The sequence below is a fragment of the Martes martes genome (assembly GCF_963455335.1).
Source record: "Martes martes genome assembly, chromosome: 1".
NCBI classification, from domain to species: domain Eukaryota; kingdom Metazoa; phylum Chordata; class Mammalia; order Carnivora; family Mustelidae; genus Martes; species Martes martes.
In genome coordinates, this window is record NC_137888.1 from 5,438,438 (window position 1) to 5,465,029 (window position 26,592).

At 47.3% G+C, this 26,592-nt stretch overlaps 1 protein-coding gene across 1 annotated transcript in view; it reads right to left on the reverse strand.

Annotated features, from left to right (window-relative positions):
- Positions 1–515: 515 nt before the first annotated feature.
- The window catches only part of PCP4 (Purkinje cell protein 4), a 52,468-nt gene continuing 26,391 nt past the window's right edge, over positions 516–26,592 (reverse strand). Inside the window, exon 3 of the mRNA XM_080821468.1 lies at positions 516–922. Within this exon, the coding sequence (XP_080677594.1) occupies positions 795–922 (128 nt within the window). The 3' untranslated portion in view covers positions 516–794. The remainder of the gene's footprint in view (positions 923–26,592) is intronic.

The following is a 26,592-nucleotide window of genomic DNA, read 5'->3' on the forward strand; positions in this document are numbered from 1 at the left end:
AGAGAAGCCAGACAGTTTCTCAAATTGCAGGTTGTGGCGAACGATTCTAGCAAGTAGCAAATCACAGTGTAAGGAGCTCAGGGAGGTTGGGATGGGGAGGGACCGGAGAACCACCTTCCCTCTGGAGCCATGCAGGTGCAGAGAAAATGGCCTCAGCAGTGGGGGAGTCCCCTTGGATTTGTGAGATGTGCCTGCTGAGCATATCTGAGTGACACGTGCCCTCCCCTTTCTTGTTCTCCTGGGTGAGTCATAATTCTGCTGGGAGACTGGCTTTTTGGCACCCAGGATACAGAGCTCTACTCCAATCATAAGAGGAAAATGCATTGCCAGTTGGCAGTTAATACTCTTCAAATGAGACAGGTATGGCAAAGAGTAGATCTCTTGTTCCCAGCAGAAAGCTTCTCACAGAAGCAGTGTTTCAGCTCTACCTCTTAAGACATCTGCCCCGCAGCCATCTCTAACACTGGTCACTTCCTGGGTTGCTCTAAAGGGAGAGACAAAGCAAACACTTGAATCACACATCGTAACTCCATTTTATTACAACATCAGGGAAGAGTTTGCTGCAGGAGGAATGATACTAGAGATAAACAGAGATTAAGCCACCCACAGTTGAACTGTCTACACCTTCCTATGAGGGAATAAATATCATGGGTTTCTGTACATGCATTGCAAGACAGGTGTGCATGTGTGTATTGTGTGCAGATGGATTCTCTCTAGGGTGTTGTTCTTTCAATTTCTTGACAGATGATGTTTGAATTCAGTGTCTTCCGGCATACTAGGAAGGGGTTTTCCCACTAGGACTGGGACCCAGCCTTCTTCTTCTGGAATTTTCTGAACTGAGACTGAATGGCCACAGCTGCGCGTTCTGTCTCTGGCGCATCCATGTCAATGTCGAATTCTTCTTGAACTTTCTTCTGCCCATCTGTAACAAGAGAAAACACAAAGGTGAAGCCATCACGGAGCTGAGAGCAGGAAGGCAGACAGCCGCCAGTCACCACACGGCGTGCACTCACCTTCCCCAGCACAGGACCTAGTTTGCAGAGTAGAGTCTGTCCTGACCCCCATCAGAGCCCAGGATTTGGCTGTCCTCTGCCTGCCCCAACTCTACACTTGCAAGAGACTGTGAAACTCAAGAACACAGTCCCAACCCCTCAGATATCTTCTGTATGTGATTTTCCACATCTCATGGCCACATATCACATGGTGTTAAAAATATTAGCTATGATTTTACTTTTTCCTGAAAACCTCATAGAGACAATTTAAATAGAACTACAGATATTGACCCAATGGGGAACTGATATTCACAAGAGCTCTGGGTCAAAGTCACTGAGTTCCTGTATATACTTCTGATGCCAACACGATTGCTGACTGAATGAGGGCTGCTGTTTCTATCATTGTCTCCAATGGATGACCCCATCTGAACTTCACGATTGGGTTGACCTTCCACAGGTCTTACATTCTGTTCCAGTGAGGGAGACTTAGCAATATGCCTGCTAAACCGGAAGGATTTAACTAACTCACACTGTAACAATTATAGAAAATAAGATAGAAGCCAAAGCAAAGTGAAAGCTCAGACTGAGTGTCCCTTTTCACTGGGCATCGGCATCAAATTCTAGCCAAACATAAAAACAAATAAATAAATAAAACCCTCTAGTTATAAAAGGGAAGCATTGTTAGAACTCCTTCAGTCCGGTGAAAGTTAATCATCACAATCGCAAAGCATCTTTTTTTAAGAACATGCAAGCACAGACTGCCTTTAGCTCTGGTCATCTCAGGGTCCTGGGATCCAGTCCTGCACAGGGCTCTCTGCTCAGCAGTGAGTCTGCATCTCCCTCTGCCTCTATCCCTCCCCCTACTTATGCTTGCTCTCTCTCTCTCTCAAATAAATAAATAAAATCTTAAAAAAAAAAAAAAATACAGGCCCAGGACCCCTCTCCGGACTCAGGGCTTCTGGTAGCAAGACCGAGTCACATGCACCAGCAGCCCTGGGGGAACACCAGACAGCCCTGTTTCATAAAAGGCTCTCAGATGATTCCAAAATACAGCCAGAGTTGAGACTCAAACTACTTTGTCTACAGAGGAAGCACCCAACATGTCCCTAGAGTGAGCTCAAGGCAGAGCTGGGGACAGGACCCACCCCATAGCACTTGGGTCAAGACCTCACTGCCACCTGGACTGTGTCTGGAGCCCAGCAGTGTGCTGGGCAGGTCCAGCTCCGGATGGGAATGTCTTTGGCACTTGCAGCAGGGGTGGGGCTCTACCTCCGACTTTGACACCAGGCAGCCTGAGTTAATCATTCACTCACTTCCTTTCTCAGTGATTTTGGATAATAATGTTCAGGCAGCACCCCTCACAGAAAGGGTGCAGGACACGGGATCGTTTCAAGTGAGACAGGCTTGTTCTTTCCTGCTTGCTCTGTTCTTTCTCTCCTAGATAGAAGATAGGTGAAAGATAATAGAGAGATAGAGAGAGAGATGATAGATAGATTAGGTGGATAGATGATGGATAGATAATATATAGATAGTAAATAGATAATAGATAGATAGACAATAGACAGATAACAGGTAGATAATAGATAATAGATGATCAATAGATAATAGAGAAGAGGTAGATGACAGATAATAGATAGATAGATAGATGATAAAAGATAGATGATAGAAAGAAGATAGGTAGGTAGAGAGATAGAAAATAGACGCAGACAAATGATGATAAGGATATAAGGAGAAGGATATAAATATATATGAGTTGCACTTTATTTCAGGTGCAACTAGTTATGTGACATTCCCTTTGCAGACCCTAAGCAGACTCCTGTCAATCTTTCCAGAGACAAAGCTGATCTCCTAGATCCCTCCAACCACACCTCCATCTGGGAGGAGAGGACAGTGGCTTTGCAAGCCCTGCCAGACAGATGCATCTGTGACCTAAATCAATAGACCCGTTTTCCTCTACACTGGATTGGCTACCGCTGCCCATAAGAGTAGTGCGTTTAGAATGTCCCAATGTTCAGGGACTATTTGGGGGGCTATATTTTTCGAACCCATGAGAGCCCAGATGATGCAGAGAACATGGTATGTTTGTATGCCCCTGCCTCAGTGCATTCGCATTTTAACAGCACTTCAGGGAATCTGTAAGGGGTAGGGCCACTGGGCAGGGTGGGAGTTCCCTGAGGCTCATGTCAGTACCTTAAACACGTTTCTTTAGCATTACTGCATGCGCCTGGAATGGGGCCCTCCCAGCGATGGACCCTCGACACCAACCATGTCGGCAGGTAAGTAGCACCTTCCGCACTAGGAGTTCAGAGTCCCAAATCCTCTTCCTCCCTGAGGGACCCTTGCATCTGATTGCGAAGGGGGAGACCAGCCGTCATTCAAGGGGACCCAGAAAACCTCTCTTTCAGATTTAAAACATTGCTGCAACCTGCAGGCTCTGAACGACCCGAGTCCCTTAATAACAACGACAAAAACAACAATATGACTTTTTGACAAATGAGAAGGTATGGAAAATTACGTACATCTAAGAAATATATGAGATTGTGAGCATGGGTCATAAAAAGAACTGTCACAATCATCTCTGAAACTAATATCTCCAGCTGAAAGTGATTTATGCATTCCTCCCTCTGTTGGAAAAATATTACACTGTTTGAAAAGAAAGCACTAATATTCCAGGAATTGTTACTTTATGTTTACTTGGCAGAGTCAGGCATTCCCTGGGGACGTTCTGACACTGTGACTCCTTCCACCAGGATTTCCAGACCAGAAGACGGGGCCCCAGAATGTGGTGGGGAAATGGGGGACTACTAGATTTGGTGGCACAGGGCTCACTACCACTGAGCAAGGGTCTACCGATGGCTTGGTGTGGTCCTGAGACTAGGAAAGCAGGGCTCAGAGAGCCCCAGACTCAGCAGCAGGAGGGTGGGAGGTGCCCCGGCAAAGCCTCCGTGGCACTGGCTGAGGGGCACAGTCCACAGGCAGCTTGATGAACAAGATGCAGAGCGTGGCTACGTTGGAGTGACATAAGGAAGTGTCGTTTAACGGGGAGGGAGGGGTGCCACGGGGAATGGTCAGGGCCTGGCTACGGAGAAGGGACTCACAGCCATCCAGGGGTGGGCACCTTCAGATACACAGCTCCTGAGAAACCCCCACTGAGGGTGAGCTCTGGGTGGGCTGTTAAGCCCCTCTGTGCCTAAAACCGTGCCTGCCATCAGCACCTGGCCTGGGAACAAGGGAAAGCCAGCCTTGCATCAGACCGGCAGTGCCCTCCAGCCTTCTCTGGGATGAGACTGACTCCCCCCCCCAACCCCTCAGGTAATCCTGGTCCCAGTGAGGCAGCTGCCAGAAGCCAGTAGAGTGATTGGGGGATGTGTCTCAGTGCTCTGGGACTCTCAGGAAGGTTCATAGCTTCTCTGGGTCTCAGTTTGCTAATCTGGACAATGCAGAGGCCAAACTGGTTTTAGGAGTCAGCTCCACGTAGGCCCTGGTGTTCTGTGCAGATGAGGGCCGTGTTGTAAATTGAATTCCTGGCCGAGTGGTATTGAGCAGGATGGGTCAGAGCTGCAAAGCAGGTGGAGGGGTGAGAGCAGTCACATGGCTCCCCAGCCCCCGCGGCCTTCACCTGCTCAGACTCTAATGCTTGGGGCCTGATGCAGAGGGGAAGGGAAGGGAAGGGAAGGGAAGGGAAGGGAAGGGAAGGGAAGAGAAGGGGAGGGGAGGGAAGGGATGCTTTCCAGCAGGGCCAGCCACACAGCCATCACAGGCAATGAGGCCATGGCACCAAGGGGTCAGGCCCTCCCCAGCCTCTTGGATGGCAGGTGGTGTTTGCTGTGCTTGTGACTTCACATCCTTGTTCCGCAGCACAAGACCCAGAGGCTACACAGAAAGACAGGTACAGCCCACAATTCACAGGTCACGTGAATATCGACTCGGCCAGTCCTCAGTCACTGGCGCTTGGAGGCACTGAAGGGGGCCCGGACCCTGTGTAAAAGGCGCAGTAGATCTAAATGAGCAGAGGGAATATGTGTGCTGTTCTCATCTCCAGACACCCTGTAGCCGTTCCCCAAATGCTTCTACTTGTCACTTCACAAAAATGCGTGCAGGCTTACAGCTGGGCAGGGTGGGCTCTCCACCTGACATTTGTGTCCAGAATCCCAGTAGGCAAAAGGCATAGGGACCCGGTTCCTGGTGATGGCTTTCCACCAGCCTGAGCGAGCAGCAGTGCCCCTGAGCAGTAGTGCCCCTGCCCGTTACTGCATGGCTGCTATTATCCCCATCTCTCTGGAGTACAGGAATTCTATCATTTCTGTGCATCCCTCTGTGAAGACATTCTGAAGCTGACCAGCAGAATGGTCAAGACGTTCTTCATACCAATTACCTGGTTGTAAAAAGCTAGTGATTGCCAACTCCCCCGGAGAATAAGAGAGAACCCAACTTCCTGACCGCGTAGCTCTGGGCTGTGAGGGGCACCACCACAGCTGCAATGTCCTGTGAGCTCAGGTAGGCGGGAAGCCCCCACGAGCCTCTCGGAGTTCCCCCGGCTCTGGCAGGCCTGGTCTCAATGGTGTGAGGCCGTCTGGGCCATTACTACCCCCCACATTATCTACCTGCCCTTCTATTTGCCTCCATCCCAGTCCGTGTCCACCAATCTTCTCTTGCAGAATCAACTGCACAACGGTCCCAAACAACGAGACTTTTCTCCCTCCGCAGAAACTTCATCAGACAACCAAGCCATAGCCCAGAGCCCAGCCGCCGGCCAGCACCACGAGTGCTGACGCCCCTCAGGGCTCGGGAGTCTCGGGATTCAGTGCTGCCCTGCCCTGTCCCCAGGAAGGAACCCCGTGCTGTCCTGTAGGTATTTCTTATGCTATTTTCCTGAAATACCGCCTTTCCCTTGCAGAAATTGAGACGGGAAGTGGCTCTGCTGTTGTGGATTTTATGATGCCCTAAGAGAGATGTACAGGTAACCATTCTTGAAGATGTCATTGTCATAAGAGCGACCCTTCGCTGAGCATGAAATAGGTCCTCCTTCATAGAGTTAAGTGGGTTTTCTTCCACAGATCATTTGACGGCAAATGTAAAATAGAGAATCATAAATAGAAAAGGAAGCAGCTACTACCAGTCCAAGACAATCCCAGGTGAATACTGCAAGTCTTCCACACGGCCGTGAAAATCCCTCATAGGGGAAAATGGTTTGGCGTCCCAAAATATAGTTTGTGTGCATGTGTTCTGATCAACACAGAGCCCGTGCCAGAAGAGTGGTCCTCCAATCAGAGCTACAGCCCATCAACAGGTTCTTACGGGGCGCCCGTGTCCACCTGCCCGGCTGCCGTTACAGAGTGCCCCAGGCTGGACAGCTTGGATGACAGACATCCGTTCTCTCTCAGCTGAAGCTCGAGTCCTCGACCTCACGTGTTGGTGGCTTGCCGACAGCCACCTTCCGGCTGTGTCCTCACACGGTCTGGCATCTCTTCTCCTTCTTACAAGGACACCGGTCAGACACCATAAAAAGCCTAGATTTAACGTAATCACCTCATCAAAGTCCCTATCTCCAAACATGGCCTCATTCTAAGGGACTAGGTGCAGCGCTTCAGCATATGAATTTGGGGGACAAAATTCAACCTAGAATAACACCTCACCTAACTTTGGGCCCTAAAGGGTTCAAAGCAGCTTTTATTCTTTCCCTTGCCTGGCTGTTGCATTCTCAAGAGCTGCAGGAAATGCCCACTGTCCCCATTTCTCAAAGGCACAGAGACCATGATGTGCCTCTCCCAAGATCACCTGGTGAGTGCTGGCCAAGGGCTGATCAGGAAGCCCAGCCTTGCTCCGAATCCTGGTTTTAATCAGCAGGGTAGCATTACTTTCAGATCCCTGGAGGCCAACATGACAGCCTTTCGTGTGGACCAGCTAATGTTTCTTAGGGGGAAAGAAAATCTTAAATGGTCCAAGTTAAACACATGATACAGTCAAACAGTTTACAAAATCTGCTCATTTACTAGGCAGTCCAGGAGAATTTACACCAAATTTTACCATGCGGCAAATGGTCGAGAAGGCCTCGTGTAGGTCCCTCACTGTTCTAAGGGCTGAGAGAGAGAAAAGAGGAAGCCCAAAGACCCTCTCTGTCGGGGAGAAACAGCAAATAGAAAGGTAAATGCACAAATAAATAATGGAATTTCATAAATTCCGAAAACAATGTGTGTGTGTGTTATGTGTGTGTGGTGTGTGCCCGCCTGCATGTTATGAGGTCAGTCAAGGGTTCCAGGAAAGAGACAGGGTCAGGGGAGGAGGCTTGTCCTCAAAGGGAGGAGAAGACCCAGCCGCCCAGGGAGGGACAGCAGGGCCTCTCCGCTGCCAAGAAACAACACGTTTTGAAAAATTATTCTCCATCCGTGCATCCACAGTCTAAGTAGCAGACTTCAAATAATTAGCATAAATTCTTTAGAAATTAACAGACACGTAGTCATCCAGAACATAACAGAGCTATTCCTGGATCCTGTGACAGCCCAAGATCTGATAAAAAGTTTGAAACTCAGCATCATTCAAAAATACATCATATTAACCCCCATGCTTGATCAAAGGAACTCTTAAATATATTTGTTTCTGAGTTTACAACAATGTAGAGTCATTGCCTAGAGGTACTGGTAGTAAGTCATGAACATGGGGGCTTGTGCGCACACACACACACACACACACACACACGCATGCACACACAGTCATTTACATACTTATAACTCTCCATATTTTAAGAGTAATTTTATAGAAACAAATTACCTCCCAAGTCCTAATCCTGTAGATCAGAAATTTGTGCATAAGCAGTAAATTGGGATATAATTGTCCTGAGTAGGAGTTTGCCTTGATTAGGAGGCACAGCACAGAGCCTACTATAAAAGGACCTAAATTTTAGCACACCATTAAGAAATAACAGTCATTTAACTTAAGTATGCCTTGCAAATGGGGTATTATAATACTAAGGTTCTTAGAATGCCCTACTGTCTTTCAGAGTATAATATGAACTTGGAAAGAATTCACATCTGTCCATTGTGTTGTCCTTGATATACTCAAGCTAATTGATACAGGGTAACGTGGGCTCCTGAAGCTTCTTGGCTGGGTCTCCACCCTCCCCTGCACCCAGGTCCTCTACTGGTAAAAGATAGCCAGTGTAGCTTTCTGTGCAAGAACACAAACCCAGGCCCTCAAGACAGGGAAAGCAAAGAGATCAGCAAGAAAAGCAAGCAAAGAATGGAATTTTTATCCCTTAAGCCTCAAATTGAATCAAAATACACCCAGGGAACAAGGGACCTGGTGTTAGAGAGGAGGTCACGTCCTCCCTCACAAAAAAATACTAAAGATAATTTTGTATGCCTAGTTCCAAAAAATTCTGGCATCAGTATTTATCTTATAAAATGCCAATTTAAAAAAAAATGCCTGCACCTTCTTTAGAAAGCTGGGGACAAACCCAGTCGGCCGTGAGTTAGAGCATTCCCCGGTGGCTGGGCCCGTGCGTGGAATGCCAGCAAGCCTGCACCGGAGCTCCGAGCTCCAAGAGGCTTCTCGTTCCTGCCCGCTGGCTCGGGATTTATTGAATGGGGGCTGCTGGTGCGGAGAATTGCAATTTTCCAGGTCTTGGCTAAGCGGCGGAGATTAATGAACAAGGTCAGACATCAGCAGCAGCAGGAGCGAGGGCTGCCTGCATCTCCTGTGTTCGCACACCCTATAAACACATATTTCCCACTTGTAACTTTCCACACACCAAGTTAGCACCTTTTTGATTCTTCCAGCTTTTCCAAGAGAGAGAAATTCTCTGGTGTCCTAAAAGAGAGGCATTCTGAAACCCATAGTCTCCACTGTGCAAAACGGGCTGTTGTTAATGCAAAGCCTAATTGGGCCGGCTGAAAGCGCTGGCTTACTTCCAGCTCCTATGTCCTCTGCTTCCATGAGGCCACTGCTGTGCCCCCGACATCCATGCACCTTGCTTATAGAGAAAGACTATGAGGCCGGGCCCTTTAGGTAATCACATGGCTGCACAGAAGAGCTGCTGAGATCAAATTTTCCCCAAAATTCATTAAGCCCAGGAACAGAACAAACAAGAAGACAGAACTATCATTGAGAAAACTATTTTTTTTCTATTGGAGAGGCAAAATGGTTCCTAGTTGTGCTGGTCTGCGAGGGCTGCGGAACAAAGTACGACCAGCAGGGGTCTTCAAAGGCAGAACTGTATTTGCTCACAGTCTGGAGGCTGGAAGTCTGAGACCAAGATGCGTGCAGAGTTTGCTCCTCCCAAGCCCCCTGCTGGGCCTGCAGACACCGTCTTCTCCCTGTGTCCTCCCATGGTCGACCCTTGTGCGAGTCCGGGTCCTGATCTCTTCTTATAAGAACCAGTTGTCCTGGATTAAGACCCATGTTAATGACCTCATTTGACCTTAATCACTTCTTTAAAGACCCTGTCTCCAAATACAGTCCCATTCTGGAGTACTAGGGGATTAGGGCTTCAACCTATGAATGCTGGGATGGGCAGACTCAGTTCAGCCCATAACACCAGCCAAAATGCTTACATTTTTCTAGGGAAAATAAAAAAATAAAGATAGGCAAATGAGGAATGAAGAAAAAGCTTCACCAGGGAAAGCTCAAATTCAAGTTCCAACTGATTGAGTGTATTCAGATTTGCCTTTCTGGGGTTCAGATGATTCCCTGTGTTTGCGATGGGGATGATCATGAATTGAGACTCATTTTAGAGGGACAAGGAGAAAGTGTGCACTAGTCTGCCTTGTCACATATAAAGAACAGTTATAATTACTACTACCTGAGATGGTGACATGCAGACTGGTTAACCCGGGACCCTCTCCTTCCACCAGCTGGCTCCACCATAGATGCTGACCTGCTGGAGGAAATCCATTCCCAGGTGTCCTGGAAGGAGGATACTGCTCCCCAGGCTTAGGGCCAGCCAGGCAGGTGCAATGCAGTGGGTTCTGAGAAGGCAGAAGTGAACACTGGGGGTGGCCAGCAAACACAGAAAGACCCCATCTCTGGCAAGCACAGAGGCAGAGGCTTCGGATCTCTCTGGAGCAGCTTCAGGGACATCAACTGGTCCACACCTGGTGTCACGAGCCAGGCAGCCCCACTGGCGGGGATTCTGCTGGAACAACCTGCATGGTCAGGTGTTTCTGGCTGCAGTGTTCTTGGAGGTGCATGGTACAGGCTGGGTTCCCTGCCTCTCAGAAATTCTGTAGGGTGCTGATACCCTGTAATAACCCCCTTGTACTGAATCTAGCGACAGTGGTTCTGTTGTCTCTGCTACCATCTGCTGCAGGCATGCCTGGTTTATAGGGGGGCCGGGAAGGGCAGTGATATTATGTAAGGAAAGGGGGTCATCCCCCATGTGTTTAGGGATCAGAGAGCTGGCTTTCATTTTATTTTCATAGAAAATTCTTTAGTACTTACTGGAGAATAGCTTGAATCAAAGTAGGTAAAGGATAACCCTTTCAGAGGTGAGGATAACATACCAAATATTTCTTTTCCTCTTTTAAGCACATGCAAAGAATGAAAATTCCTTCCCAGGAATCAGCAGCTAACTTCCCTTACAGCACACCCCTCTGAAAAGCCACAATTTGCCTTTGTCCACATGCTGACAAAGAAAAACAACTTCAGGTTGATTGGGAGGACAGAGAACAAAGGAGTCATCCATCACCTTAGACCAGCCCTCCACGCAAGCCAGCCAGATACGTAAGTGCTCGAGAAACTCCATAAGCAGAAATGGACTGTGGCCGAATCTGCTCCTTGCATCCACTTATCCCCCCTTCCTTAGTTATAAACCCAAAACAAGGTTTCCAAACTCCTTGCTTTTGGGTATGGCCACACAACTAGTTTCTAGACAATATGATGTGGGTGGGAAAAAAGAAATCTTAAAAGAAAGCTGACGCTCTGTACTTTTTTCCTTATTCCTACCAGCTTTCTGCTGGGCAGAATGCAGATGCAATGGCTAGTACTTAAGCAGCCATTTTGGGTCATAAATTAAAAGTCTCATGCTGGGGCGCCTGGGTGGCTCAGTGGGTTAAAGCCTCTGCCTTCAGCTCAGGTCATGATCCCAGGGTCCTGGGATCAAGCCTCACATCGGGCTCTCTGCTCAGCAAGGAGCCTGGTTCCCTTCCTCTCTCTCTCTCTCTCTGCCTGCCTCTCTGCCTACTTGTGATCTCTGTCAAATAAATAAATAAAATCTTTAAAAAAAAAAAGCTATAACTTTAAAAAAAAAAGTCTCATGCAAAGAGGAATACAGGTGCTTGCTCCTTATAACTATCCTGACTGCCCTCAACTACCTACCTTTTCTATGAGGAAGAGATAACTTTATTGTTTAAGCTGTTGTCATTTTAGGATTTCAGCTTCTTATAGATGAACCTCATCTACTTACACATATATTATAATGAGCATATAATTCATTTGAATTTATTTCAGGTTAATAACAAATTCAAATATATATCACTGTACATTGGCTGCATTTTCCTCCCTTTTAACTATATGTTTTTTTTTTCTTCTGCTATGTACATTTGTCCAATTTCTGATATGGCTGGCCATTTCTTTATAGCACTTAGTACTTCAAAAACCTCAGGGTTTTTAAAGAACTATTTCCTATATATTCAGTAACCTTTGCCAAACATTACTTTCAGGCTTTCCTACCATGGCTTCTGACTCCATAGCCTTCCCCTTTCCACTTCTGAAAGTATGTAGCTTGGAATGCTTGAAAATACAGGAAACAAATGTGAGTTTTCCTTGATCAGAATGTAGTATCCTCCCTTCGTTCTGCTCCGAGACCATTTTTTTCTTCTTTGGAATATTAACTGCTTTCCCTTTCTCTTATATGACCTGGTTTTACCATTTCAGAAGGGTGAAATCTTCTCGGACTCATTTGCCCCTAGCTGCTAACATTCAACGTTTCAAAGGATTGAACTCTGAACATTTCAGCACCATGGAGAATTTTATAAAGTTCTCCAGTGTTAAAATGAAAGAAAATGCAGTCATAATGACAGGCCATCTTCAAGCAGCCTCCGAGGACCACTAGCTCACCTCATCAATGTAGAAACCTGAGGGTCTTTGCTCCCCTCGCCTATCAGTCCAGAGAACTTGCCTTTCGAGGGAAAGGAGGAGCTAAGGCAAATGGTCTGCTTTCCATACTTGGTGAGGAAGGAAGGGAAAGGCTCATAAGTCTACAGACCAGAGGAGCCCCGGGCTGTGGCGAAGCAGCAGCGTGGATAGAAAAAGCATTACACGCGCGCCAGAAAGGGACCAACACTGTGTTCAGACATTGGCCTGGACACCTCTTCTCCCCTGTGCTCTGTGGCAATGCCTGGTGAGGGAGGCCTTCCTCCAGCCATGTGCCAGTGGCCGGCTTCAGCCCTGGCATATGTTTCTGTGTTCTTCCTGGACCCCCACAGCAGCTGAGTGGCAGGGCTGCGCTATCTCACCAGACACATTCCCACCCTGGCTCTCGGCCCTGCGCCTCTAATCCCAGTGGACAGGCATTTTCCTGTGCAGATTTTCAGGAAATACAAGCTTCCTTAGACGTGCAGAACCATTGGCAGATGTGTCCATTGTGTATACAGAATTTGATCCTGGGGGCAATGCTCTGGGTGACACCTGGAAGGGGGGGGGGTCTGTGAAGCGAAGCCAGAGGCAGCTGCATGCCAGGTGCAGCTGTGGTCAGGCTGATGAACACGGCTGCTGCTTAAATCTCAGAGTTGAGGCTGCCACCAACACTGATGCCCTGTCTGGTCACGCATCACGTGCCTCCTTTCACTCCCTGCACCTCTCATTCACAGCAAGAAAGACAAGACTGCTCATGTTGCCGACTTCCATATTTTAAATATCCTTCAAATGTCCTGAACGTGACCATGCATTCCGTGTCGTAATATCCTAAGGACAGGGATGGCCTTGCACAGAGGTGTGAGCCTCTATCATAAATGTGTAGACAAAGATGCACATTGGGTTCCAGGAACTGTCAGTGGTGGGTTTAAATTCCACGCAGGCTGGTGTCCTGACCCCCACTAGCCTCTGCTTCCCTGTTCCTTTGCGTATGCTCGACGCACCGCTTCTGTTTGCTTTTTTCAAATGCCACCGTTTTACGAGCTCATGGCCAGGCTGATCTGTTGGAAAGATCTTCTTAGAGGGCCGTCATTTTAAGCTTTGGATTTGTTATTCTGCTCGCCAGAAAGATGGGTTCACATAGTTGTAAGAAGAGAATAAAATCAAATGCCCAGGACAGAATGAGGTTATGTGGTTTTGGGGCTCAGCAGGTGAGCCACATCTGGTATCCAGACCCAGAAGGACTAGCCAACAGCAGAGTTTGGGTTTTACTTTAAAGAATTATTTCATAATAATGTTCCAACAACTCATCCGAAGAAGAAATGGAATAAGAAGTGCTTTCCCAGGTAGTGGTGAAGTTCTGAGTCTCCACGTATCTCCTACTGATTTCGGAGAGCCAGCCCCTGAGAAAAACTCAGATATGAACCGTGCTTGGTCTGACGAGCCATTGTCACTGTTTAAGCAAGGATTTTTATGTCCCGCTTTGACAGGGGAGCCATCAAACCACCCCCCCCAACACACACAGAAGTCCTTACAGACCAAAAATAAAGCAGAGTATTTTTATTTCAAGAATTCCAAAAACAGAGAAATTTCCAGTGTCAGGCAACATGATCCAAACTTACTCAGTTTCTAAATAGCCTTTTTTCCAAAAAAAAAAAAAATCATTTTTCAAAGGATCAGCATTTAAATAGCATCCCTTGAAGCATTCTGATGATCAACAGAGGTAATGGAAGCATTTCCGTCTAGATCAAAAATATAAGCAGTGATAAAATATCCATTTTGGGTTGCAGTAGCTCAAGGGAACATTAATAGAGGCTGATATCAAGAAACTGATATGGAAAACCAATTGAGGTAGGATGTTCGGGGAAAATGTCTAACATCGGTCTGTTAGAGAATAGAAGTGCTCCCCAGAGCTGAGGCATCCGACCTTTCACTAAAGTCATTTTAAGCTGAACTGAGGAAATACACACCAGAGATATATTTTGCCAGCTGTGAATGGCCAGAGTGACCTAACAGTCTACTTCCATCTCAGATATGCAATTGGCAAGATATTACGGTTTTTTCAACTTTGAGATGTGTGAACAGAATAAGACTGCTCATTTTATCTGCAGTGTCTTTTAAGACATGATTCTAACCTTCCACCAACTAATCTGGCTCGTAATTTCAAAGTTATAGTTCAAATCCTCCACTCATTGCCATAATTTATAGTGTCGATGGGCTGGGTTCATAGGAAATGCAAAGCGAGACATTTTTTCCAAAAGTGACTATAACTCAATATTCCTTTGCCAGGATCTGGAGGGGCACGTGTCGGTGGCCCCGCACACGATACCAGGAGTGCGTGGCATCGGAGCATTGCCCAAACCCCCCAAGTGAAATGGTTACAAAGTTTTGAAGGATAATTGGAATATTTTCTGGAAGCAAAATCGCAGGAACCAAAAAAAAAAAAAAAAAAATCACAGGAACAGTTTGATTTCAGGGATAGCAGGAGGGCTGACAGCAACCTCTTTATGTGTGCGGGTGTGCACCGTTCAGCCATAGGAGGCCGCCCGCTTCTTTTGCGTTCCTGTGATGAGTGGACCACTGTCGTCTACACCTGTCCACACCAAGAGGCCAGCCGCTGGTCAGGCAGCCCTACGCACACCCGAAGGCATACCGCGGAAAGTCCAAGGAAGTGAGCCTCTGTCCGCGTTCTGCAAGCAGCAACGTGGAAATGCAGCCTGTCCAAGTGAAAGAACAAATTTTCCCATTTGGCTGAAATAGTTATATTTGTTATCACAACCACTGGCAATCCTATTCCGATTCTGCCCGTTGTACTTTGTTTCCCCTCCACGGCCTCCACCGGGAAATAGCATCGTTTTTCTCCTTCGGTCTCTCAGGCAATATTCCTTCGATGTGTGCAGAACATAAAATCCAAAGAAGTCAAACCTCCTCTAGTGTCCCAGAAAGGGACAGCCACAGGATCCTAAAGCATCAAAATAAGGCAACAGCCCAGAGACAACATGGTCCCACAGCGAGGAGTGGGGCCCAAAAGACGTGAAACAATTCACCACAGGTGAACCGCCAGCCAATGGCCAAGCCACAAATGGCAGGGACAAGAAACAGGATCTCCTCTTCTCCCACCCCTTGGTGAGCAAACGGAGACGCAGACATGGTTTTCTTGCCAGACCTTACCGCCAGCCGAGCAGGTCCAGGGGCACTGCAATTAGGGCAACAGCCCAAAAGCAAAGAGAAACCTAAAAGCAACTAAAACGTCGAAATGCTGCAGAGCTGACAGCGTGGTAGCAGCTGATTCACGGATGAACCCAGCAAAAGGTCGAGGCTGAACAGTTCTCTATTTTCTTCTGAAAGTCCTATGAACACTTACTGAGTGCCACTACCTGGAGGAACATTTAGAGAACTTTCTGTAGCCAGAAAATGCACTATAATCTCCAACACACCTCTTTGTGGGCTGTTTCTGATGCCCTAGCCCATTTGCAAAGCATGCTGTAAAAACGCTTGCTTTATGGACGGGTGGGAAATTGAATCTCGGTGAGGGCACATCAATTCAAACTGCCAAGGGGTTTATGTTTGCACTGAAACGCTGAAACTCTAAAATCTAAGAAAGGTCAGAGGTGAGGAGACTCATCGTCTCCATTGTGATTAGCACAATGAGTGCTGTGGGTAATGAGTTCTGCCACGTTCAAAGGTCAATCCTGTCGCACTTAGGTCTGTAAGCTAATTATGATAGGAAGAGTCTAACGTCGGAATGACTTGGCTCACATCAGCTCCCAGCCAGGAAAGATTCTCTCTGACATCCAAGGACACATTGCTTTCGAAGTGAATGCTGGAGCACAGTTCAATTTTCAATTATCTTCAGGGTCCGGGGTGGTGGAATGGTTGAAAGAGAAGAAGGCATTTTAGAAATATTGAAGAGGGCCCTTGCCAAGCACAAATATGGCAGCGAGCTTCTATTCCGCATAATCGTAAATTACTGGAAGGAGTATTCTCATAAATGTGAAGGAGGCCATGCCTCTGCCCCACCGCCACCCCCCATCTGGGTCTGTGGATTCAATACATCTTTCAGCCGATCGTTGGTCTACTCAATTCCAAATCCTAATAGGAAAAAGGAAAGTGGCTCCTGGCACAGGAGTTCCCTGGCAAGAACTCAGAGGAATCCCAGATCAGAAGCATCCGCGAGTCAGTTAGTTTTCTGGCGGAGGGAGGTAACTTTCAAAGGAAAAATAATTGTTTTAAATGTATCATTAAATTAGATTTAGCGATATGCAAATAATTAGCCATCTCCATCACGAGCAACCATTTCTGTTAAAAAATAATAATTATATATATACCTTCAAATCAATACTGGAAAAGACAAAGTTTATAAATAACTATATTTCAAATTCAATGATCCTGTAATATTGGTTATCCTTCTTTCCTCTTGAACTTTCAGAGTATGGTTCCTATTAAAGGGGCTTAAGTCCTCATTTCTGTGGGAAATTGTCTTCCCTGACATGCCCAAAAGAGCGATTCTCTCGGCTGCGTGGGGAAGGAGAGGGAGGGAGATTTTAGCTCTGGTTTGCACTTGACTAGAAGGAAGGGATGTTTGCTTCTTGTGCTCCTTCACCAGCTGATCCTGCAGTCATACAAGTTTGAAACTAAGGACTCCAACCTACCACCTCATCCCTCTCCAGGACAGTGAAGGCAAATCTCAGCCTCTCCTGTCTGAAACGCTGCCCGGAGAGAGCCCAGGGCTGCGCGCCTCCCAGACCAAGTCCTAGGCCCCAGGCTGGCCGCTGCTCTTCCAGCCCTCCTGGGGAGCACCTGGGGTCGCTGGCAGACCTCCTTTTCCGCAGTCTTTCTGTGGCTCAGGGCAAGTGGGTGACTCATCCACAGGCTCAATGGGCCCCCGGGAGGCAGCTTTTCTGAAGCTTCAGTTTGTGGCTTCCAGACCCACATCACTGGAGGGTGCCTGACCACGCCCCAGGCAGCCCAAATCCCAAGAGGCTAAAACTGCCGGCGCTCCCTCCTGCCCTGACAAACCCGGCTTCAGGAGGGGGTGATGGTGTCTGCTCTTCACACCCCCCGCCACTTCCCAGTTGGCCTGGGCTTCCATCGGGGCTCTCCTTCAGGCCAGGTACAGATGTGCACAGCTTTGCACACGTGCATGTGCACACGCACATTCCTGGCTGCATTCCTACTAAGTACCCCTCCCCAGTCTTTGGCCACCTCCCTTTGCTCCTGGATGACACCTGAGAGGGCCTGAGACCTTAAACTGACCACCTGGAAAACACACTAACGTTCACGGACTGCCTAACTGCTCTTCCAAAAATAGAGCTGACGGGTTTCTTCCCTTTAAAAACATTAAGTCAACCAATGACACTACACAGTTAAAAGGACAATATTAATAAATGGTCTTTCTTTCTTTCTCTCCCTTTCTCTCTTTTCCTTCCTTCCTTCCTTCTTTCCTTCCTTTATTGTGCTTCTTCTGAAACCAATCCAGAATTTGTTTACAAAAATCCTGCCGCTTTGTCTCTGTAAATCTGCCATCACTCATAGTATAATAAGCTACATTTTTTTAAATTAGGGAACACTGAGAGGGGTAGCTGATGACCCAGGTTTCAGGGACAAAAGTGCATGGGCGAGACGCATGCAATTTTTTTAAACTTTGCTCCTCAGATTTGCTCTCTGCCTCTCCTAACCATCGTTCTGTGGCTTTGGTTTGGGTCCCAGCCAAAGGGACCCAAAGGGTTGGGTCCCTTTGGTTGGGACGGCACGAGAGACCATCAGAAGACAGAAAGAGAGATCTGATCATTAAGTCCCTTGCCTCCTTCTCCGCCAGCGTTGCAGATAAAATACGGGCTTCCTATAAATTCAAACTTCAGAAAAAAACAATGAAAAATGTTTAGTATAACTATGTCTCAAATATGGCACGGGACATACTTATACTTTAATTACTTTTTTTTTTTTATTTTTTGCTTATCTGACACTGAAATTTAACTGAGCGTCCCCTACTTTTATTTTCTAAATCTGGCAACCCTATATGTCTGCACTGTTGGGCAGCTCCGGTATGTCCCTCAGCAGAAGGACACGGTCCCTGTCAGGCTGCCTCTCCAGATGTCTTCCTCTTTGGATTCAGACGCCTCCCGTCAGGCTCTGCCATTGTTAGTCTGAGGCGCTGCACTATTCTAGGTGGGTCTCCCTAAACCCTATGCACGTCTTTGCAAACAGTCCCTTTGTAGTTAACTCTCCTCAAGCTCCGCAGGGGTGGGGTGTGCCCTCCTCCCCCTCCCAGGACCACGGCCCGTCCATCTGTCACTAAGGACTTCCGGCCCCATTCTCCCAGCACTGCCCTTTTAAAATACGCCCTTACTCCTTCTGATAACAATGTCTAGTGCAGAGTAGGTGCCGAGCAAATACTTTTTGAGCAAATGTGCAGAAAAAGGCTGGAGGTGATCCTGTTTTGCAACATCTCTGTTCTGGTTTTTAAGAACCTAAAGGTACGCTTCCAGGAAAGATCACCTTCCTGCCCGCAGGAAGACAAAACAGTCCGGGATGGCCTCGAAGGAGAGGAGGAGGGAGAGGAGAACCGACCGACAGGCTAATAAAGAGGAGAGGCGTCGGTGTGTAACAGAGAGCTGCCGTCCCAGGATTTAACAGCGTAAACACAGGAAGTGGTTATTCTGCCCACCGGTTCTGGAGGAGGATGGGCTCAGCTGGGCACTTCTTGTGTGGAACCGTCCGTGTGTTGCAGCGAGAGGGTCCTGGGGCCAGAGGCACCTGGGGGGTATTCACCACTCATCTTGCCGTGGGCCTGGGGGAGATGGCACCGTCCCTGGCTGGTCGGGCATGTCAGCCAGCCGCTGCTCCGCACAGCTAACCCATACTTCCTCACGACAGGATGGGTTCAGGGTATCAGACTTCTCAGGCGGCCACTGCCTTCTCCCACAGCAAGTTTTTTCAGGGACAAAAAGCTCAAAGCTGCTGGTTTCTTAAGATCTGGGCCCAGAAACCCTGTGCACCCCATCTGCTGTGTGCAGCTGGTCTAAGTCACACCTGTACTGCTGTAAGAGAAGGAGACTTAGAACTCCCATCTCCATGGGCCAAACACTTTGGAGCCCTCTCCAACCCTCTACAAAGCACAATGCAAAACCAGAAATCATTCACCACTACAAAGGGCACACGAAGTGATGCGGGAGGATTCCCAAGTCCCTTACAAAGTAAAGCAAGCACAGAGAGCAGGGAACTTTTGTGCTCCTTATGTGGAAATGACTTAAATTCAAATTAATTGTTCACACCCTAAAAAGTTTCCAATTATCTATCCGCTGTGCTTAAACCAGGACAGTGGTTTAGAAAGTACGGAAGGAAAATGTATCGTAACATGAACGGTACATATTTAGTTTTAAAGAAAAAAGTTTGTATCTGGCGCCTTGTTAGAAGCTGACCTCCCACCCAGGCAATGTGTGTAGGGCCCCACACTCAGCACGGCGGGTTATCTTCCCCTTAATCATTCTTCAACAAAAGGGCTGCGTTTTATCTTTCCCTGGGCCCTGATGTTGGTGGTCTCGTCCTTCACAGAGAGTGGGAAAGGCAAGGAGGTGCCTGAGAACCCCCAGAAATGAGTTCGCTAGGTCTTGTCTTCAGAGCACACGGCAGGTGAAGAGCATTTGCTCACGTGACTCCTTCCAAAAAGCCAGCAAAGCCACCTGTCCTCTGCCTTAGCGACTCTGCCAGTCTGCTACACTAGGTTTTAGCGCAGGCCAAAAAACAGAACAAAAACCCATTATCACAGTTTGAAGTAACTCTTAAGAGCATTCAGAGCCAAACCTGTTCTCAGCTTGCCTAAGTTAATGAAAATCAGTCACTTCCCAAAAACAAAGAGAAGCCCACTAAGGAGAAAAGAAAAATCACACATGGAAACAAAATAGCGCTGTTTCTTGACTGGTCCAATTAAGCCAAATCGTCACAATTAATTAGTATTGATCAGGAACTCCCACTCGTTACTGAGGAAGAATGCGGGAAGAAACCAATCGATAGTGTTGAGTGGAATTTTCATAAGCTCACAACACACCCCAGGAGCTCTCCCCAAAGCTCTGTTCTAGAATCCGTGGCAAAGAGCTTTCTTGGGAGACGCAGGGAGACGTCTGCCCTCGAGTTGAAGCGAGATCTGTGGTGGCTGGAAGGATGCCCAGGGAGACAGGTTACAGGGACCTCAAGGCTCCCTCTTCCTGCGAGTGGGAGGGCCAGTCCCGCCTGAGAGGGAGTTCAGTTTCTGAAGACAGTTCAGCCCACTATCTCCCAAGAACACCCTTTCTCAAGAAGGAACATTAGCATTCCCACATGCCTCTGTAATCACAAACAAACTCACTAATATGAAACCTACAAATTTAAACCATCTTATCGGAGAGCCCAGGCTGAGATTCAAGTCGGTTCTCTCCCCTGAAAAGCTGCTTGCTGTGCAAATTAATTCTATAAGTAAAATTATGAGTGTTTCACATGCTTAAAAGAGCAAAATGTTTTCAAGCACTTGAGAAATATTATTTCCATACGAATAATTGATCAGCAGAATATGAGATATCCCTCTGTCCCAGCTCAGGCAGGATTTCAGAGAAAAGAAGGATCGCGTTTTCCTGGTCCGAGCTGTTTCTTGGGCTTAAAAAGATCTTACATGGCAAATCTTTCAACCTAACTTGTACCTTCAGGTTTCCGCTAAGGCATATGGGCCTTCTCCATAGGATATGTAACAGAATTCTATCTTCAGCTGGTCTAAAGTTATCCAGTGTTCAATTTCACAAAGAAGGAAGGAAGGAAGGAGGGAGAGAGGAAGAAGAAGAAAGATACGGATAAGCCCATAAATTAGCATAGCGTTTCAATGTGTTCATTTGAAAAATTAATGTGGCTGTGTCTGTAATGAGTCTGACATCACATATGTTTTCCAGAGGCCAGTAACTAGTTAACTAAGTGGTTGAGGTGATGGTGCTGAGACTCTGGTTTCTGGCTTGGCCAAGATGTAAGCCAGTCAGGCTCATTCTGTTCCAAGGGCTCAGACCACAGCCCACCCTTGGTGCCGGTTTGCAGCAAGACCCCAAGCTCAGAGCCATCTCAGGAGCGAGTGTCCGTGGAGACAATTTGGCGTGTCTGCCCTGCTGGCCAGATGAGCACAACTTTCCTCTTGTGATTCGTGTGACCTTGGACAGATCACCGACATCACGAGGAGCGTCGCCTGACACGGCCTCCCTAACCACCTCCCAAGGAATGAAACAGAAGGTTGTGCATGAGAGCATTTTAAGCTATGCAAATGTACACAGATGTAGAGACTGACAACTCGAAGCAGATACTGGGGCGCCTGGGTGGCTCAGTGGGTTAAGCGGCTGCCTTCAGCTCAGGTCATGATCCCGGAGTCCTGGGATCCTGGGATCCTGGGATCGAGCCCCCATCGGGCTCCCTGCTCAATGGAGAGCTTTCTTCTCCCTCTCCCTCTGCCTGCCGCTCTGTCTACCTGTACTCTCTCTGTGAAATAAATAAATAAAATCTTAAAAAAAAAAAAATCAGATACCAATCTCCTCTCCTATTGACGACCCTTCAAGTGTGTCGACTCTGAAGACAGTGGATTCGAAGCCTATCCCAGGTATGGGACACCTATCCCAGGTATGACATGCACAAGGAAGTCATTATAGCGCTCCACCTGGACCCACCCCCCCCACAAAAAAAAATCACTGATATAACTAAGATTAACATTAATAAATTTCCTGTCGACACGAATCCCTAAAACAACCTTCACGTGGAATCGACTCACTTGTTGAACAGTATTACCCAATGACCAGGTTTGTGTGCAGAGCCTGGTGGTTTAAAGGCCCGGCTTAATCAGCAGCTCCAATTTCATTCTTCCCCTCTCTGGACCGATATCAGAAGCAACCCTGTGTGCCCCTCCCTTCCTTCTGGAATATAGATCTTCCGTGCGTTGCATGGTGACAGCAAAGAAGGGAATATCCCGCTGTAGTATTTGAACGCCGCGTTAGCGTTTTATCACTCTGGTTTTGAATTTCCTTTTTTTTTTTTTTTTTTTTTTTTTCCTGGTTGCTCTGAGTATAGAAAAAGAAAGAGAGGACGGGCCCGGAGGCCCCAGATGGAGACCAGAGTCGTTTGATTTTTCGCCTTGAAAGCTTCGCGTGTCTGAGGTGTTCGCGGCGACGCTCGCAATATGTCAGCACAGGCGAATTCTGGGCTTCCCGCAGCTCGCGGCTTGATCACACCAGCCGGAGACAGATTTAGAGCTTTCTGGCCTGGTGATCGGTGCACACCTGAGAGATTGAGAACTTTGGGGAGGTGCCTGTCCCACCGCCAGGTGCGGGCTGTAAACATTCTAAACCGCATATTCCTGACACATGTTGCTGCGCAACACCCCGAATTCTTTTTCTCCCCTTTTCAAAGAGGTGGAGCCGAAGATGGCAGGTTCCCACCTTCGCTCCCGCCGAGGTTTAGGCAGAGTTGGCATATCAGATCTCCGTGCGGAGCGGAGCGTCACAGAGCCTGGCTTCCAGATGCCTGCACACTCCAGCCCGTGGGAACGCAGGAAGGTCGCAAACCCACCCTACGGGCTGCGACCTTCTCTCTCCCCGCCCCGCACTCTGGTCTCTCCTACACCGAACTTGAAGCAGAGCCAGGTCACCTCCCTGCCTCAGTCGTTGCCTGGTGTGACACCTCTGGAGGCTTTTTCTAGAAATGGTATCTCTTCCTGCTGCTTCCGTCCAAACGTCCTGAGCACAAACCCAGGATCCGCCAGGCAGCACCTCCTGCCGGACTGACCGTCCCTCTCAGTGGCGAAGGTGAGCACTTTGTTCCTGGGCACATCCTATTCCTGGTTCATCGTCCACCCCTGCACATGAGGTCTCAGTCCACACACCTCCCCAAACCGGGAAAGCTGGCAGCTTAGACGTCCCGGGCCAAACCTGCCCACATCCGTTTGCGGATACAGAAGGTCATCATACACGAAGAACACTGAAAGAAAAGACGTTGCTTTCTCCTAAGTGATCTGGGGTTGAAAGGGGGCTGCTTTGGGGATAAATATTTGAGTTTCGTTTCTTATTTGCACAATCACACCCAGGTTAATGGTAGTGAACAAGTCTACCTACGAGCACAAATCCGCCATCTCTCTCCCCACCGACTCAATAACAGAAAAACAAAATTCAGTGTGCGTGTGTGTGTTTTCTCAAATCCAAAGGAAAGATAAACTTAAATTTCCATGTGCCTGGGTTTTATTCAACACAAGGAGAGGAGAGCACCCAGGACGTTTTCTCTTAGTCATTGTTAGCAATCATATGGTCATATCAAAGCAAACCGAGCATTATGTGGTCCTAGAGAACCCCACACCTACTAGAAGTTTCTCAAGCCAGCACCTCTTTCCCAGTGAAGGGGGACACCTACCCAAGCATGGTGCCTGAGTTCTTTCTCAGGCACTCACGCCTCGAAGAAATTACAGCTGCAGTGAGCGGTCCAGGTGGTGCAAAATAACACCTTTCTTCTGGACATTTCCTCAGAGCCTGGTGGGAGGGGATCCTTTTCTTAAATCAGGAGCATCCGTGCCCCCACCCCCAAAGACAGAACTTTCTGGAAACAAATGCGTCACAGCTCACTAAATCAAGAGAAATCCATTCCGGTTTTAGAAATTCAATTTAGCTTGGGTAAGCCTCCAGGCTCTAAAAGTAAGCTCAGCCAGGGGTTTATTATTCGTAAATCTTTCCTTCATGTTGGAGGCCTCCCAGCGGCCACTATCCTTCCAGTATTTTCTGACTTTCTCTGTCAATAAAACCCTTAACTCCTGGAGTCCCTCTGAAGAACAAGCATCAAAATACAGATCAGGACATCAAGGAAAATTGCTGTCTTGCCAAAAACCAAAAACCAAAACAAACAAACAAACAAAAAAACACCTTTTGCTTGTGTCCAAACTGGTGATTGGAGGTGAGTAATCGGTTGTGTCTGTATTAATGAACGCGGTTGAGTTTACACCACAGACGAGTCATAACCGGAGCTGTATGAACTATCACTTCACTCCAGGAGGGTAACAAAAGAAGTTCTTGGCCTCAACTAATCAAGTAATGAAGGTACTTTGTTCATAGAGGAATGAAAATCTCTGAGCCAACAAGAGCCTAATGAATTCACTTTTTAATTAAAAATAATAAGAACCCTAAAATTTACGAACAACCTGTCTCCGTCCTGCCGACGTGATGAAGACCATCTGGGCTTGCTGGGTTGCGTACGCAGAGGTGGGTATCCCGGGGGCATCCTGGGTGTGGAGTGGGTAAGTATCCTATCTCACATCCATTGACACCGCAGCGACAACACCACCCGTAAAAATAATCTTGGAATACCAAGAGCCCAGATTCCCTGTCAGCAGAGCTCTTGGGATCGTGCTTAATGTAACAAAATTCCAGCAGAGTCAGCAGACTCCAGAGGTGAGATCCCTCTGGACTCTTCATGTATCCGACATGTGTCTTCTGTGATCTGAACTAGAATTTCGGGGCACTCATAACTCACTGCCACGGTCTTCATTACTTTAAGTAATGAAGTTAAATGGAAGCCTTAAGCAAATTTATAATAGTTGAAATAAGAACCCTTTGACGTGTAGACAACTAATGAAATCTGGAATGATCATTTCATGATTAATTGACTACTACCCAACGCTCCTGACATTTTGATGTTCTATGCTCCATGGTTCCACTCCCCTGGGTCCCTGTTCCTTCCACACATGTGGGCAGCTTCATTTGTGCTAACAGGAAATATACATTCAGCTAAAAGGTCTTTTGAGACACCTGTGATGACAGAGTAAAATAATTTGAATTTCAATGGGATGTAATAATAGGTTAAAACAAATTCTCAGATGATATTCTCATATTACAAATTTAAGAACAAGGAATGAAGTGACTTAGATTTTTAGGGAAAATGTCTTTTAGACCAAGTCTTTACCCCAATCACTGTTGGGTTGTTACTACTTTTGTCTTTGTCCATTTTTAGAGGCAAAACACAAACTCAATAGCATAATAAAATGTTGTGTATGTATATCACCTGTGAGCAATTCTTCTGAAATCAAAAGACAACCTATTACAGCATCTTTGTTCTGCGATTACTGAATAATCTCTAATTCTAACATCCCTCTTTCTACTCAGAAGTGAATGTCCTCTAATATCTAGGATTACATAAAAGAAAGCTTTATCCACGGCATCTTGAATTTTTCTTTCCATTGATTTCCATACCTCCAGTAAAGACACATTTGGTTTTCACTAGAAGGCATCAGTTTGGGGCTGAAAAAAATGTCATGCCTCAGAACAGAAGAAAGTCATGTCTTCTGCAACAGCTGATACTTCTCTCTGGTGCAAAGCCCTGAGCACATAGACATGCTTCAGAGGACCCATCGGACGGAGGCCAGGGTAGAGCTGGGAGGCGGAGGCAGAGAACACGAGGGGTCTGGTCACCTCTGAGCCAGGACTCTGCCTGATTCTCAGAGTCCAGGCTCTTCACATGTGACACAGGAGTCACACGGGAGCAGCAATGCTCAGAGTGTGGACAGGTACTCTGGGGGCGGGGCCCTCTTCTGAGGAAGCGCTCAGATCAGAATTATTTTTCAGAGTACTGAGGTATGACTTGTTTTTTCCAACCTCATTCTCTCAGGAGCTCACAGTGGAATTTTCCTGAGCCAACATGACATGCGATACCACAGGATGAAATGCAGAGGCAGCTCCCTGTCTTCTAGTAAAGCCAGACATTAAAGAGATTTAAGAAAAAAAAAAAAAAAAAGTAAAACACTATCCTTTTGCTAAATAGTATTTTTTTTTCCATTTTGGAAAATGTCATTTTTTCATTTAAAATGTTACTTACATGAATATGTCATGGGTTTGTCACATTATTTTTACAAAATTAATATGTAAACCTTTTTAAAAATGTCTCCTTTTTAATTTCTAATATGGGAACCAACCCCAAGACCCCATTCTCAGGGTCTTCAAGAATTTTTGAGGATGGAAAAAGCCAGAGAGCGAAAGCATGAGGACTGTCCCAGCGGCGGGTCTCTCAGAAGTCTTTTGGCTGTAAGAATCCTGAAGCTGTGGGGCCAGCAGAAGACCTCTGGAAAGAGACGGCTACGAATCCACGAACCAGGGAGACCAGCAAGCCGCTGGGGGCCCTCTGCCTTCCTGTGTGTGCGCAGCTCTCATGTTGCCCCTCTCTGCTCTCTGACCTCTGTGCCAGCAGCCCACCCCGACTCACACGGAGAAGACAGGAAGGGCCCCCAGCTCTCATAGATCGGGGCACACTGACTCATTCCCATAACGAATGACCCTGCGATCAACACACTGACCCTGCCAATGGGACGGCCTGAAGCAGGCGAGTGAGTCGGGAGGCCACAGAGGAGGAAAGCACTAGCACAGAGGAACATTCCAGTACCTGAGTCTTGCTCAGGCCCCAGCGCAGACCTGGCAGAGGACCCTGAAGGCCCCCAGGGAGTTTCTCGCACCTAGTGTGGAGATCAGCATTACCCAGGACAGGAGCAGCAGGCACAGGCACAAAT